At 44.3% G+C, this 17,263-nt stretch overlaps 1 protein-coding gene across 1 annotated transcript in view; it reads left to right on the forward strand.

Annotated features, from left to right (window-relative positions):
- The first annotated feature begins 11,772 nt into the window (after positions 1-11,772).
- Positions 11,773-17,263, forward strand: part of LOC120998827 (heme-binding protein 2-like) — a 41,399-nt gene continuing 35,908 nt past the window's right edge. The window contains exon 1 of the mRNA XM_040429678.1: positions 11,773-11,952. Within this exon, the coding sequence (XP_040285612.1) occupies positions 11,803-11,952 (150 nt within the window). The 5' untranslated portion in view covers positions 11,773-11,802. The remainder of the gene's footprint in view (positions 11,953-17,263) is intronic.

Genomic DNA, 17,263 nt, shown 5'->3' on the forward strand with positions numbered 1-17,263 from the left:
AAATCTAATAAGCGCCGTGTGATGACCGCATTCCAGGACCAAACACTGCTCCTCTGACTCAAACTCACAGCATCATATTGACTTATGTTGCTGTGAGTTCCCACCCGGATGCAGGTCTACTGCTCTGTACTCACGTAATGCAATCAGTACAGTACAGTAGCAGTCAGGCAGGAGCTCACAGCATCATCAATCATGATTCTGTGAGTTTGGGTCAGAGGAACAGTGTTCGGCCCAGGAAATGCGGCCATCACACACACACTAATACACTAGTGTGGAATTAACCTTATGCTGAAACCTGAACTCTGTTGAAAGTAACAGAACAGATACATTGAGGAAATGATATCATATTGAAGAACTGTAGCATAAAATTGTTCCAAAAAGTGCAGCCAGGATTAGAAGCATATCAGTGATGACTATCAGACCCTGACCAGACGTCACAAGGCAATAAACAAGAAAACACAAGGATTTAAGGAAAGGCACAAAGTTCGCTCCACGATGGGATAGTATAATTCCCATGGAAGAACTGATAGATTCAAGATATATGGGAAAATATCATGAAGAACTTTCCGAGACCAACCAACTTTGGAGTGAATGGGACTCATAAAGCAGGACTAGAGGAACCACTTGTGTAGAATGAGGTTGTCTCAGCAGTTATCACATCCTCCATTCTCATGAAGTGATTGAGCCCTAGTCCAGGGAACATCTGACTTCCATGAACTAGGTTTTGTTAGGCAAGTGGCAGAGAGCAAGTGATGCAGCGTAGTGTGTTTGATTATTTTATTGGACTACGTATAGTCTGCTTTCACGTTCATGACATACAGTTGTGTTCAAAATAATAGCAGTCAGACATCACTAACCTGATCAATCACTGTTTTTGGTAGAAATGATATTTCTACATGGGAAATAATTTACTATCAGGTGTAGTAGAGTAATAAAAATCCAACAGACCCAACAGTCATGACATGCATGCTGCTGATTCTGTGTAATTGAATCACTAATTGAAAGGGGCATGTTCAAAAGAATAGCAGTGCGGAGTTTAATGAGTGAGGTCATTCATTCTTTGAAAAACAGGTGGCAATTATTGCCCTTATTTAAGGAAGGAAGGCAGCAAATGTTGTACATGCTGGTTACAGTGCATTTCTCTCTTAAATCCTGAGGACAATGGGTCGTTCCAGACATTGTTCAGAAGAACAGTGTCACGGCTGAGGATGTGGAAAACCCTCAGCCGTGCGATGCCAGAAGATGGTTGGTCGATGCAAGGCCAGGACAGGAATCAGGGAGCAGGTCACCTCCTATCAATCCCTAATTCTGACCCTGTCTCCTAGCCGTATGAGCCGACCCTGATTGTGGGAGGGCTCATACTCCGGAACCTAATATTCCTACTCGCCCTCAGGGTGGCCCTGGACTAGGAGAAGGGTAAGACTACCTGTTCCTCCAGGATATGGACGAACAGGAGTCTCACTGGCTAAACTATAAAGAAAGGGGAAACATGAACAGACATATGGCAATGGCAGGTAAGTGAAACAAGAACCACACCTACCTGCCACAGACACACAGCCTGGAACCTATGTGTAAGTGCTGCTGTCCACAACAACACAAGGAACACAGCACACACCACACATCACAGGGGAACCCAGGAAACCATAAGCTGCAATAAATAAAGAGACCAAACACACACCTTCATAACACCATGAAACATAAGCTATGACCACAAGGGTGGCCCTCACTGGCAGATGGAATATAAACCAGGAGGAAGACTCCAGCTAACCATGGCTGAAGTACCCCTCAGACTTCTGCTCTCAACTGAGGCTAAATAGCCCATGTAGCTACACCCACACAGACACACCCAGTGCACACACACTAGGAAGGGAATTAACCCTTCCCACACAAGGCAAGGGAAGACGGACACTTAAAGGGGACGTGCACACATAAAAAAACCTTGTGCACAACAAACAAACACAAGGCACACCTAATAGACAGGTTGCCAGGTGCAACCGCATGCAATGACAGCGAGCAGCCTAGCAAACAGCTCCAGCTGCTCGACTGCCACATAACTAATGTTGCTAGCGGCAACCACAGGTGAGGCAACATACTTCAGCCCTCACCTGTGATTGACAACAACCCCAGACCACAGGCAACTGCATGCGGTTCAGGAGTCACGGCCAATACCATGGTCGTGACAAACAGCGTACCTTGATTAAAAAGTTGATTGGAGAGGGGAAAAGATCTAATGAAGTGTAGAAAATGATAGGCTGCACAGATAAAATGATCGCAAATGCTTTAAAATGGCAACCAAAACCTGAAGGACGTGGAAGAAAGCGAAAAACTACCATTCGAATGGATAGAAGAATAGCCAAAATGGCAAGGACTCAGCGAACAATCAGCTCCGGGAAGATCAAAGAAGGTCTAAAGTTACCTGTGAGTACTGTTACAATTAGAAGACGCCTATGTGAAGCCAAGATATCTGCAAGAAACCCCCGCAAAGTCCCACTGTTGAAAAAAAATACATGTGCTGAAGAGGTTACAATTTGCCAAAAAGCACATAGACTGGCCTAAAGAGACATTTTGTGGACTGATGAAAGTAAGATTGTTCTTGTTGGGTCTAGTGGCCGGAGACAGTTTGTCAGATGACCCCCAAACACTGAATTCAAGCCACAGTACACTGTGAAGACAGTGAAGCATGGTGGAGCAAGCATCATGATATGAGAATTTTTCTCATACTAAGGTGTTGGGCCTATTTATCGCATACCAGGGATCATGGATCAGTTTGAATACATCAGAATACTTGAAGAGGTCATGCTGCCTTATTGCTGAAGAGGAAATGCCCTTGAAATGGGTGTTCCAACAAGACAACGACCCCAAACACACCAGTAATCGTGCAACATCTTGGTTCCAGACCAACAAGATTGACGTTATGGAGTGGTCAGCCCAATCCCCGGATCTTAATCCAATAGAAAACTTGTGGGGTGACATTAAAAATGCAGTTTCTGAGGCAAAACCAAGAAATAGAGAAGAGCTGTGGAATGTAGTCCAATCATCCTAGGCTGGAATACCTGTTCACAGGGGCCAGAAGTTGGTTGACTCCATGCAACACAGATGTACAGCAGTTCTCAGAAACACTGGTTATACAACTAAATATTAGTTAAGTGATTCAAAGGAAAGCAAAATCTTCAAACATTTTTCAGTTTATATATTGAATGTTTGAGTTTGTAAAGAAGAATACAAACACTGCAATTTTTTGAACAGTTTAATATTCACTTTTCTTCAATTTTTTTTAAAGGAACAACACAAATTTGATATATTTCTCTTCATGTTTTGATTTGGAATAGAATGTGTAGTGTTCCCAATGCATTTGTATGGAAATAAAAGCTATTAGAAAGATTTTGAGCTTTATTCACTTTTTTTTAAACACACTGCTATTATTTTGAACACATCTGTACAAGTCTACTAGAAGTCTCTGTTAGGATGACCTATTCTTTCATCACATTCAATTTGTGACCAGAGGGTGATGTTCATAAATATCTGGTGGCAAATCAATGGACATTAAAGAGCATCTGTCCTATTAAACCAGCTATGTTGCCTGGTAGAGTTGGTCATGCTGATTAAAACAATACCTTAGTTATGTGTCTAAGTAGCAGCTTTTCCAAGATATCAGCATTTTTATTATGCAAATGCTCTTTAGAGCACCAAGAGGCTGTCCATAATGCTTGGAGCATCCTCTGTGCACTGCTATTATAAAAGCCATCTTCTTTAGGCACTTCCCCCTCCCCTTTGATTGACAAAGATAAATATTTTATCTACCCCTGTATTCTCGCTCCTGTGCCACGGCTTAGTGACTCGGCGGAATCATTCTGACTGATCGTGATTCAGGATGATCAGGTCTTTAAGCTGGCACCAAAATCATGGTTTCTGTGCAGCAGATCGTGCCCTGTAAATGGGAATCTGTTGCCCAGGAACAATGATTTTCTATGGGGAAAAGTGACTGATGTCTCGATCGCTTGTCCTCATACAGTGGAGGTGATTGTTGCATGTAAATGCAACGTCATCTACACTGACAAGCAAGCAATTATCGGGAGCATCTTGGTCATATTCCTGATAATTACCTGAGACATCTGTGTAAAAGGACCGTAAGCTTGGAAAGTTAGATTGTAACGGCTCTTGAACTGTTTGCTCTCATTTATAGTGTTTGGTTTTCTTTCTCAGCAAAGTGTAAGTTCCAACATTAGCTAAACAAAGTCAAAGTACACCAAACATAAAATCAGTATAGAGGCAAACACGTGTCATAGCTATAACATTTATTGGGATACATTCACTTTCCATGCAGTGTTAGATACTGACTTGCAGAATTATGTGTTGACTCGTTATCAGTATCGGACCATTGTGAGTCATAACTTCTTATATTAAAAGGGCAGCAGATTTGTACCCATGAAACTGGCTGACCTGTTACATGTGCACTTGGCAGCTGAAGGCATCTGTGTTGGTTCCATGTTCATATGCAGGGGCGTAGCTATAGGGGGTGCAGAGGGGCCCAGGAGCCTGAGGGGGCCCAAAGACCCTTGCGCCCCATAAGAAGACACCAGTATTATAAAAAGTGCATGCTGGTCAAGTTATAGCTCTGGCTTTAGGGAAGGGCTTGGGTCAAGAATTTGGCATGGGGGTGGGGTTGGGGGGGTGGTCTAATGTTTAAATTTTTGCCGCAGGCAGCATGAAGGCTATGTGCTTCCCTAGCCACAGAACACTGAGGGAAGGGGGGGGGGGGGAAGAGCACAAACTGAACCTTTAGACCAGGGCTCATGAGCCTTTAGCAACTCCCACGCTGTCTGCACTTTGATGTGCCCGCATTGCTGAGAAATATGATGTTTTAATATATGTAAATAAAAGTAAAAATCCACATAAACTTTACTGCCATGTGCATGTACTCTTATGACCCTCACATTGGAGACTGCGAAGCTTTGTGGAACTTCTGGATCTGCAGCCATTACTTTTACCAACTTTAGAAAATCGCAAAGCGGGACAATATATGCCGGCATGCATCACTGCAATTTATTTCATACTAGGCCACGCCTCTAACTCCTCCCAAAGCATAATTACTAACCCCTGTCACAACTGCAGCAGCTGGGAAACGGTTAGGCGAGTGTAAGTTCCTTTATTTTTTTTACAGCAAGTGGAGCCCCTAGGACAATTTTTTTTACTTGCGATTCAATAGCCATTTAAATATTAGCTCATAAATCATCAGATTATAGATATTGTAAGGTAGAAATTGAACAAAATAAGGAAGTTATGGTCTAATATACAGGTAGAAACCATACAGACTCTTTAGTAAGGTCCAATTTAGTAAATGTATTCATGCACATTTAGGCCTCTTGCACACGAACGATACGGATTAGGTCCGGATGCGTTCAGGGAAACTCACACCATTTCGCAAGCACGTTCAGTCAGTTTTGACTGCGATTGCGTTCAGTTCACGCACTTGATAAAAAACGGAAGGTTTACAAACAACATCTCTTAGCAACCATCAGTGAAAAATGCATCGCATCCACACTTGCTTGCGGTTGTGATGCGTTATTCACGCAGCCCCACGCAGAATATAGAACATGCTGCGATTTTCACGCAACGCACAAGTGATGCGTGAAAACCAACGCTCATGTACACAGACCCATTGAAATGAATGGGTCCAGATAGTAGCTCCATTCCCCTGAAGACGCCGCTGGTGCGGTGAAACATGTTGGGGGAGCTGTGTCTTTAACATTTTAATAACGATGGTAGGGCTGAGAATGACTTAGGGAAAGGCGATCTGCAGACGCCGAACCCCCCTGAGGGCCAGAGTAGGAATACATGAACGGCATAAGTACCTGAAAATAGTCAGTGAAGGACACACAATCAAGGTAGAGCCTAAGACACAACAATTAGTAACAAAGTGCGGCGTGACTGATCATATATGTGGTGTCGGGCGACACCTACAGACATTAACCACTTGCCGCAACTGTAACGCCGAAAGGCGTCATCGCGGCGGCTCCCCCAGGCTACGCTAACGCCGATTGGCGTCATCTCGCGTGAGCCGAGATTTCCTGTGAACGCGCTCACACAGGCGCGCGCGCTCACAGGAACGGAAGGTAAGAGAGTGGATCTCCAGCCTGCCAGCGGCGATCGTTCGCTGGCAGGCTGGAGATGTGATTTTTTTAACCCCTGAAAGGTATATCAGACGCTGTTTTGATAACAGCGTCTAATATACCTGCTACCTGGTCCTCTGGTGGTCCCCTTTGTTTGGATCGACCACCAGAGGACACAGGTAGCTCAGTAATATGTTGCACCAAGCACCACTACACTACACCCCCCCCCCTGTCACTTATTAACCCCTTATTCACCCTTGATCACCCCTGATCAACCCATATAGACTCCCTGATCACCCCCCTGTCATTGATTACCCCCCTGTCATTGATTACCCCCCTGTAAAGCTCTATTCAGACGTCCGCATGATTTTTACGGATCCACTGATAGATGGATCGGATCCGCAAAACGCATACGGACGTCTGAATGGAGCCTTACAGGGGCGTGATCAATGACTGTGGTGATCACCCCATATAGACTCCCTGATCACCCCCCTGTCATTGATTACCCCCCTGTAAAGCTCCATTCAGATGTCCGCATGATTTTTACGGATCCACTGATAGATGGATCGGATCCGCAAAACGCATACGGACGTCTGAATGGAGCCTTACAGGGGCGTGATCAATGACTGTGGTGATCACCCCATATAGACTCCCTGATCACCCCCCTGTCATTGATTACCCCCCTGTAAAGCTCCATTCAGACGTCCGCATGATTTTTACGGATCCACTGATAGATGGATCGGATCCGCAAAACGCATACGGACGTCTGAATGAAGCCTTACAGGGGCGTGATCAATGACTGTGGTGATCACCTCATATAGACTCCCTGATCACCCCCCTGTCATTGATTACCCCCCTGTCATTGATCACCCCCCTGTAAAGCTCCATTCAGACGTCGGCATGATTTTTACGGATCCACTGATAGATGGATCGGATCCGCAAAACTCATATGGACGTCTGAATGGAGCCTTACAGGGGCGTGATCAATGACTGTGGTGATCACCCCATATAGACTCCCTGATCACCCCCCTGTCATTGATTACCCCCCTGTCATTGATCACCCCCCTGTAAAGCTCCATTCAGACGTCCGCATGATTTTTACGGATCCACTGATAGATGGATCGGATCCGCAAAACGCATATGGAAGTCTGAATGGAGCCTTACAGGGGCGTGATCAATGACTGTGGTGATCACCACATATAGACTCCCTGATCACCCCCCTGTCATTGATTACCCCCCTGTAAAGCTCCATTCAGATGTCCGCATGATTTTTATGGATCCACTGATAGATGGATCGGATCCGCAAAACACATACAGGCGTCTCCCTGGAGCCTTCCAGGGGGGGTGATCACCCCATATAGACTCCCTGATCACCCCCCTGTCATTGATCACCCCCCCTGTCATTGATCACCCCCCCTGTCATTGATCACCCCCCCTGTCATTGATCACCCCCCTGTCATTGATCACCCCCCCTGTCATTGATCACCCCCCCCTGTCAGGCTGCATTCAGATGTCCGTATGATTTTTACGGATCCACGGATACATGGATCGGATCCGCAAAACACATACGGACATCTGAATGGAGCCTTATAGGGGGGTGATCAATGACAGGGGGGTGATCACCCCATATAGACTCCCTGATCACCCCCCTGTCATTGATCACCCCCCTGTCATTGATCACCCCCCTGTCATTGATCACCCCCCTGTAAGGCTCCATTCAGACATTTTTTTGGCCCAAGTTAGCGGAAATTTTTTTTTTTCTTACAAAGTCTCATATTCCACTAACTTGTGTCAAAAAATAAAATCTCACATGAACTCACCATACCCCTCACGGAATCCAAATGCGTAAAATTTTTTAGAGATTTATATTCCAGACTTCTTCTCACGCTTTAGAGACCCTAGAATGCCAGGGCAGTATAAATACCCCACATGTGACCCCATTTTGGAAAGAAGACACCCCAAGGTATTCCGTGAGGGGCATATTGAGTCCATGAACTATTGAAATTTTTGTCCCAAGTTAGCGGAAAGGGAGACTTTGTGAGAAAAAAATAAATAAAATCAATTTCCGCTAACTTGTGCCAAAAAAAAAAAATTCTATGAACTCGCCATACCCCTCATTGAATACCTTGGGGTGTCTTCTTTCCAAAATGGGGTCACATGTGGGGTATTTATACTGCCCTGGCATTCTAGGGGCCCTAAAGCGTGAGAAGAAGTCTGGGATCCAAATGTCTAAAAATGCCCTCATAAAAGGAATGTGGGCCCCTTTGCGCATCTAGGCTGCAAAAAAGTGTCACACATCTGGTATCGCCGTACTCAGGAGAAGTTGGGCAATGTGTTTTGGGGTGTCATTTTACATATACCCATGCTGGGTGAGATAAATATCTTGGTCAAATGCCAACTTTGTATAAAAAAATGGGAAAAGTTGTCTTTTGCTGAGATATTTCTCTCACCCAGCATGAGTATATGTAAAAAGACACCCCAAAACACATTGCCCAACTTCTCCTGAATACGGCGATACCAGATGTGTGACACTTTTTTGCAGCCTAGGTGGGAAAAGGGGCCCACATTCCAAAGAGCACCTTTAGGATTTCACAGGTCATTTACCTACTTACCACACATTAGGGCCCCTGGAAAATGCCAGGGCAGTATAACTACCCCACAAGTGACCCCATTTTGGAAAGAAGACACCCCAAGGTATTCCGTGAGGGGCATGGCGAGTTCCTAGAATTTTATATTTTTTGTCACAAGTTAGCGGAAAATGATGATTTTCTTTTTTCTTACAAAGTCTCATATTCCACTAACTTGTGACAAAAAATAAAAACTTCCATGAACTCACTATGCCCATCACGAAATACCTGGGGGTGTCTTCTTTCCAAAATGGGGTCACTTGTGGGGTAGTTATACTGCCCTGGCATTCTAGGGGCCCAAATGTGTGGTAAGAAGTTTGAAATCAAAATGTGTAAAAAATGACCAGTGAAATCCGAAAGGTGCTCTTTGGAATATGGGCCCCTTTGCCCACCTAGGCTGCAAAAAAGTGTCACACATCTGGTATCTCCGTACTCAGGAGAAGTTGGGGAATGTGTTTTGGGGTGTCATTTTACATATACCCATGCTGGGTGAGAGAAATATCTTGTCAAAAGACAACTTTTCCCATTTTTTTATACAAAGTTGGCATTTGACCAAGATATTTATCTCACCCAGCATGGGTATATGTAAAATGACACCCCAAAACACATTCCCCAACTTCTCCTGAGTACGGCGATACCACATGTGTGGCACTTTTTTGCAGCCTAGGTGGGCAAAGGGGCCCATATTCCAAAGAGCACCTTTCGGATTTCACTGGTCATTTTTTACAGAATTTGATTTCAAACTCCTTACCACACATTTGGGCCCCTAGAATTCCAGGGCAGTATAACTACCCCACAAGTGACCCCATTTTGGAAAGAAGACACCCCAAGGTATTCGCTGATGGGCATAGTGAGTTCATGGAAGTTTTTATTTTTTGTCACAAGTTAGTGGAATATGAGACTTTGTAAGAAAAAAATAAATAAATCATCATTTCCCACTAACTTGTGACAAAAAATAAAAAATTCTAGGAACTCGCCATGCCCCTCACGGAATACCTTGGGGTGTCTTCTTTCCAAAATGGGGTCACTTGTGGGGTAGTTATACTGCCCTGGCATACTAGGGGCCCAAATGTGTGGTAAGGAGTTTGAAATCAAATTCTGTAAAAAATGACCAGTGAAATCCGAAAGGTGCTCTTTGGAATATGGGCCCCTTTGCCCACCTAGGCTGCAAAAAAGTGTCACACATCTGGTATCTCCGTATTCAGGAGAAGTTGGGGAATGTGTTTTGGGGTTTCATTTTACATATACCCATGCTGGGTGAGAGAAATATCTTGGCAAAAGACAACTTTTCCCATTTTTTTATACAAAGTTGGCATTTGACCAAGATATTTATCTCACCCAGCATGGGTATATGTAAAATGACACCCCAAAACACATTCCCCAACTTCTCCTGAATACGGAGATACCAGATGTGTGACACTTTTTTGCAGCCTAGGTGGGCAAAGGGGCCCACATTCCAAAGAGCACCTTTCGGATTTCACTGGTCATTTTTTACAGAATTTGATTTCAAACTCCTTACCACACATTTGGGCCCCTAGAATGCCAGGGCAGTATAACTACCCCACAAGTGACCCCATTTTGGAAAGAAGACACCCCAAGGTATTCGCTGATGGGCATAGTGAGTTCATGGAAGTTTTAATTTTTTGTCACACGTTAGTGAAATATGAGACTTTGTAAGAAAGAAAATCAAAAAAAAAAAATCATCATTTTCCGCTAACTTGTGACAAAAAAAAAAAAGTTCTATGAACTCACTATGCCCATCAGCGAATACCTTAGGGTGTCTACTTCCGAAATGGGGTCATTTGTGGGGTGTTTGTACTGTCTGGCCATTGTAGAACCTCAGGAAACATGACAGGTGCTCAGAAAGTCAGAGCTGCTTCATAAAAAAGCGGAAATTCACATTTTTGTACCATAGTTTGTAAACGCTATAACTTTTACCCAAACCATTTTTTTTTTACCCAAACATTTTTTTTTTATCAAAGACATGTAGAACAATAAATTTAGAGAAAAATTTATATATGGATGTCGTTTTTTTTGCAAAATTTTGCAACTGAAAGTGAAAAATGTCATTTTTTTGCAAAAAAATCGTTACATTTCGATTAATAACAAAAAAAGTAAAAATGTCAGCAGCAATGAAATACCACCAAATGAAAGCTCTATTAGTGAGAAGAAAAGGAGGTAAAATTCATTTGGGTGGTAAGTTGCATGACCGAGCAATAAACCGCTAAATTTGTGGAGTGCCGATTTGTAAAAAAGGGCCTGGTCTTTAGGGGGGTATAAACCTGTGGTCCTTAAGTGGTTAAAGTGTAATTACATAGGCTAGACACAAGTAGCCTGTATATGATTTTTGTGTGAAAGAACAAGTCCTCCTCACTATCTAGAATAATACAGACACTGTGGTCACAGGTCCAAGTCCTCCATATACCTTTTAACAAGTTTGTTTTTTTCTGTGTGGAATATAGAGTTTAACAAAAGGAAAATAAAAGTTATATTTTAATTATAGGACCAAAAACGGGAAATTATAGTCAGTAGACTATTGGAATAATCAGATTCAGTGCGGGCGCAATCCGTTCGCATAACACATTCCGCCCACGTGGAAAACTCACTCGTCTGAAAGGGGCCTTATGCATTAATTCCCCAGGTCAAAAAGAGGAAGATTTAAGGATCACAGAGGGACATGGGTCAAAAAGAGGGACACTTGGGAGGCATGCTTTTACCACCCCATTCCTCTCTACCCTCAAAAAAAAAACAAAAAAACAAAACCTTCAAAGCCACCGCTTCGGTTGGATTTGATGATTGTTCCTACGTTTCTCTCTAAATTGCATTTTGTGATCTTTACTACCTCACCACGTGATACGGATATCTTACCTAGTCAGAGTATGTGAGAGTGGCTCAACGTTTTATTTCACTCAAGTCAGCAAAACTGATGAAGAGCTATTTCCACGGATTTTCTCTTCCTCTGCTGTAAGAAGTAGTGAAGTGGTTAACCTTCGCCCCTCCCCATGGTGTAGCATATAAATGTGAGCCCAGCAACCTTCTCTCCCAGTAATCTCTTCACATACTGAATGGCTATGGCTTCTGTGTCTTTCATACTCCTGAGCTTGCTTCCTCTGTGTGGGACTGCAGTGCTAGCTGAAGAAAACAGCGTTGATGAGTTCCCTTCTTTTTGTGGCGATTATGAGTGTCCTAAATACCAGATGTTGAAAAGATACAACGTAAGTTATATAGCTAGAATGATATAGGACTATTCAGGGTGCTCGATATATTGCTTCATCACCAGTGTCTTATGCATCAAAGGGCCCTTTGCCACCACTACCCATACAGCACACCGCAGTGGGTCAATCCATCAAGAATCAGATTATAAAAAATACAAGCATTTTGCCAATAGGGGGCACTCAGATAGTTTTCAAAAATTTTTTAAAAATACAGTGGTTAGATGGATAAGGCTCATGACTCATGCACAACCTGCGAGATGTATGAGACCTCAACCTCCTGAGATATCTCCCTGCCTACTGCCACCATCCTTTTTGGCTTCTTGTACTGATTTATTGATGATCTAATTGTAACTTATGTTTTTGTGTAAGAATGTTTTTAATAGTGGTTTACTGACTATCTGCACTTTTGGAAACCAGGACAGTTTCCAGGGTCCATGATGACCGACCCCTGTATGGGGGAAATCAGGAGAGAATGCTGATGACCAACTGATATTGATGGGTACCTTAAAGGTTATTTCTTACCATGGAAATGGTGACAAGCTCCCTTTAATAGCGGTTTCCTTTCTGTAGATATTGATGACCTATCCTCAAGTTAGTTCGCAAATAAAGACCGGCATTCGCTTGATGAATATTCTTGTAGATTTATTCAGTCACATATTTCATCATAGTGACGCGTTTCAGCAACTATGTGCTTTCATCAGACATGTGTACACATGAAATATGTGACTGAATAAATCTACAAGAATATTCATCAAGCGAGTGCCAGTCTTTAGTTGCGAATTATCTACTGGGATCCCTGCCCGCAGACACGTGCACCGCCAAATGCCCTCAGCAGTGCCGACCTTCTTTGGACTATACTATCCTCAAGTTAGGTCATCAATATCACAATGGTGAGGTGTGAAAACCTGTACCCTCACCAATCTACTGCCGATGCTGGAAATGAAACAATAGACCCAGCGAGAAGAAGGCACTACTGTGTACTGTGCATACCGACATACTGCAGCTCCGCTCCCATCCAAGTGGTGAAAACAGCTGATCGGTGGGGGTTTGTGGGGTTGGACCCCCTCAATTTGATAATGATGACCCATCCTGAGGTAAGAAAGTCACTTTATGTGTTTAGCCTAACAAGCACATAAACTTCAGTAGGCTCTGTGTATGTTTCTTTTGGTCTACTGAAACTGCTGTGCATTGGTTGGAGGGTCAGATGGAAAGAGGATCTGATAGGTGATGCATGGGGAGGACAAGTGCTGTCACTGGAAAAGAAGCCAGACAGCAGTGAGAGAGAGACTGCTACAGTTTGGGTCAGGTTGGCTATGGAGACAAGCTGTGATGTACAGTGGAGAAAACAGCGAGTAGTGATACTAGCTGCCTAGTGAGAAGCCTGCTTATCCACGTGTAGTGGCGTGAAGGCCAAAGAACCTTGAAAGATGTCCTGCAATGTAAACCCTCATTCACACGTCAGTGTTTCATGGACGTGTGCTGTACGTGTTCTCCACGGACAGCACACGTCCCCATCCATTCTAATGTGTGTATTCAGACATCCGTGTTTTAGCACGGTCCGTAGGTCAGTGTTTTTAGCACGGATGCATGCTCTATTTTGTCCGTGTTCACGGATCCATCACATCCATTATAGTCTATGGGTCCGTGTTGCATTTGTGTTGCATCCATCTTTAACTGATCATTAGGCCTCATGCACACGACCGTTGTTGTGTTCCGTTCTGCAAAATGGGGTTCCGTTGTTCCGTGATCCGTTTCCGTTTTTGTTTCCGTGTGTCTTCCTTTATTTTTGGAGGACCACCAGACATAAAGGAAAGTAAAAAAAAGTCTAAGTCAAGTTTGCCATGCAAATGATAGGAAAAAAACGGATGCGGACGACAATCTTGTGTGCCTCTGTGTTTTTTAGCAGTCCCATTGACTTGAATGGGTCCGCGAACCGTTTTCCGCGAAAATAATAGGACAGGTTATATTTTTTTGACGGACTGGAACCACGGATCACGGACGCGGATGGCAAACGGTGCATTAGCCGAGTTTTCAACGGACCTATTGAAAGTCAATGGGTCCGCAGAAAATCACGAAAAATGGAACAACGGACACGGAATAAAACAACGGTCGTGTGCATGAGGCCTTAAGAAGAGATGCTTTGAAAATTATTTTTGGGCTGTTCAGTGTCAGTAAAACACAGAGGGGCAAAAGGAGAAAAAAGAATGGGCGGCACTCAACACTGTAGATGAAAATCCTCCTTCATTCAGCACACTTCATTAAGTGCTCCGGTACATACAGGCTGGGGCGGCGCGCATATCAAACACACCTGGTAGCAGCGACAACCATTTTGCGCAAAACACGCTTCCTCAGGCCACTAAACGTCAGCACGTACTCCGGTGCTGCTTCTTAAACGTCTCACGGCACAAGTTGTCATAGAAACACATGACTCTAACGTGCCTAGATGTTAATCAATATAAAACAACATACATTGTTAAAAACAATACTTATAAATAGTACTAGGCGCATCTTTCACAGGAAAACACTTAAATCATTCAAACCGAGTTGCCCTAAAGCACCTGCACGCAGGATCCATTTTGCTTCTTTCTGTAGGAGGAGTCGATGTCTATCACTAGGGACTATCTCAATACCTGCGAATCTTAGAGACTCCACACTGCCCCCATGTGTCTCTCTCATATGTTCACTGAATCTGGGGCAACCTTTCCCTGATCTCACGCAATTCATATGTTCTCTGACTCTTTCAAAAGGGCATCTGATAGTTTTCCCTATATAAAATCATCCGCAAGGACTTATTAGCAGGTAAACTATAAATGTGCTTCTGCAGGTAATCAGGTGTTTTACCCTATGTTGGATTCCTCCAAAACTCAGGATCTTCTTTTGTATATTATACACTGAACAAAAATATAAACGGAACACTTTCGGTTTTGCTCCCATTTTGCATGAGCTGAACTCAAAGATCTGAAACATTTTCTACATACACAAAAGACCCATTACTCTCAAATATTGTTCACAAATCTGTCTTAGGCTCCATTCTGCATTTTGCTGAACAGAATTGCGGACCCATTCATTCCTATGGGGCAGCACGATGTGCTGCCCGGACACGGAATTGCGGATCCGCACTTTCGGGTCCGCACTTCCGTTCCACAAAAAAATAGAACATGTCCTATTCTTGTCCGCAATTGTGGACAAGAATAGGCATATTCTATTAGTGCCGGCAATGTGCGGTCTGCAAAATGCGAAAGGAACATTGCCGCTTTCCGTGTTTTGTGGCTCTGTGTATCCGCAAAACACGTTGCGGACGTGTGAATGGAGCCTAAATCTGTGTTAGTGAGCACTTCTCCTTTGCCGAGATAATCCATCCCACCTCACAGGTGTGGCATATCAAGGTGCTGATTTGACAGCATGAATATTGCAGAGGTGTGCCTTAGACTGCCCACAATAAAAAGGACACTCTGAAATGTGCACAGTTTTGCCTTACTGGGGGAGTCAGAAAACCAGTCAGTATCTGGTGTGGCCACCATTTGCCTCATGCAGTGCAACACATCTCCGTCGCATAGAGTTGATCAGGTTGTTGATTGCGGCCTGTGGAATGTTGGTCCACTCCTCTAAAATAGTTTTGCGAAGTTGCAGAATATTGGCAGGAACTGGAACACGCTGTCGTATACGCCGATCCAGAGCATCCCAAACATGCTCAATGGGTGACATGTCCGGAGTGTATACAAGAACTGGGATGTTTTCAGCTTCCAGGAATTACAGATCCCTGCAATATGGGGCCGTGCATTATCATGCTGCAACATGAGGTGATGGTCATGGATGAATGGCACAACAATGGGCCTCAAGATCTTATCTCAGTATCTCTGTGCATTCAAAATGCTATCAATAAAATGCACCTGTGTTCGTTGTCCATAACATACGCCTGCCCAAACCCTAACCCCACCTCCACCATGGGCCACTCGACCCACAACGTTGACATCAGCATATTGTTGCTGCAGCTGTCCGGGTGGCTGGTCTCAGACGATCATGGAGGTGAACATGCTGGATGTGGAGATCCTGGGCTGGTGTGGTTACACGTGGTCTGCAGTTGTGAGGCTGGTTGGATGTACTGACAAATACTCTTAACCCCTTAAGGACCCAGGACGTACCGGTACACCCTATTTCCCGAGTCCTTAAGGACCCAGGACGTACCGGTACGTCCTGACTTAAAATCTGTATTCCGGCGCCCCAGGGGTTAATTGGAACGGGATTTCGGCTGAAATCATTCAGCCGGCATCCCGTAACAATGCAGGGGGGGGTCATTTGACCCCCCCCGTATCGGCGATCGCAGCAAACCGCAGGTCAATTCAGACCTGTGGTTTGCTGCGCTTTTTGCAGTTTCTGATCGCCGCGGTCCCTGACCGCGGGGATCAGAAACTTTAGAGTGGCTAAAATAAATATTTTTCACCCCCCCCCCTGCACCCCTGCACGATTTTATGCCGGAGGGTGGTGCGGGGGGGGGGTGTCGCAGGCGGTGGGGGCGTTGCGGGAGGCGGGCGGTGCGGCAGGCGGGATCGCGATCCCCCGCCCGCCTCCACATGAATGATCGTTGTCTTCTAGTGGGTATACCAGGGTGCCAGCACATTGCTGGCACCCTGGTATAAACGGCTGACATCTGTGAAGATGTCAGCCGTTTAACCCTTTCCATACCGCGGTCCGTACGGACCGCTGTATGGAAAAAGTTAACTGTCATCGGTCAGGGAGCTCCCTCCCTCTCCATCGGGGGGCTGCTGTGCCTTTGCAGCCCCCCGATGGAGAGGGAGAGAGCCCCCAGAGAGCCCCCCTCAGCCCCGTGCTTACCCTTCCCCGTCTGCGAAGTTCTGAGCAGACGGGGAAGGTTCCCATGGCAACAGGACGCCTGCTCAGGCGTCCTGCTGTCCATGGTGCTGAACAGATCTGTGCTAAAAGCATAGATCTGTTCAGTGTAAGTAAAATACAGTACAGAACAATATATATTGTACTGTACTGTATTATACAGACATCAGACCCACTGGATCTTCAAGAACCAAGTGGGTCTGGGTCACAAAAATGTAAAAAAAAGTGAAAAAAGTTAAGATAAAAAAAAAAACATTTATCACTGAATAAAAAAAATAAAATAAAAATACACTACACATATTAGGTATCGCTGCGTCCGTAACGACCTGATCTATAAAACGGTCATGTTACTTTCCCCGCACGGTGAACGCCATAAAAATAAAAAAATAAAAACTATGAGAAAATTTAAATTTTGCCCACCTTACTTCCCAAAAAAGGTAATAAAAGTGATCAAAAAAGTTGC

Source organism: Bufo bufo, chromosome 4, assembly GCF_905171765.1.
Source record: "Bufo bufo chromosome 4, aBufBuf1.1, whole genome shotgun sequence".
Taxonomy (NCBI): Eukaryota; Metazoa; Chordata; class Amphibia; order Anura; family Bufonidae; genus Bufo; species Bufo bufo.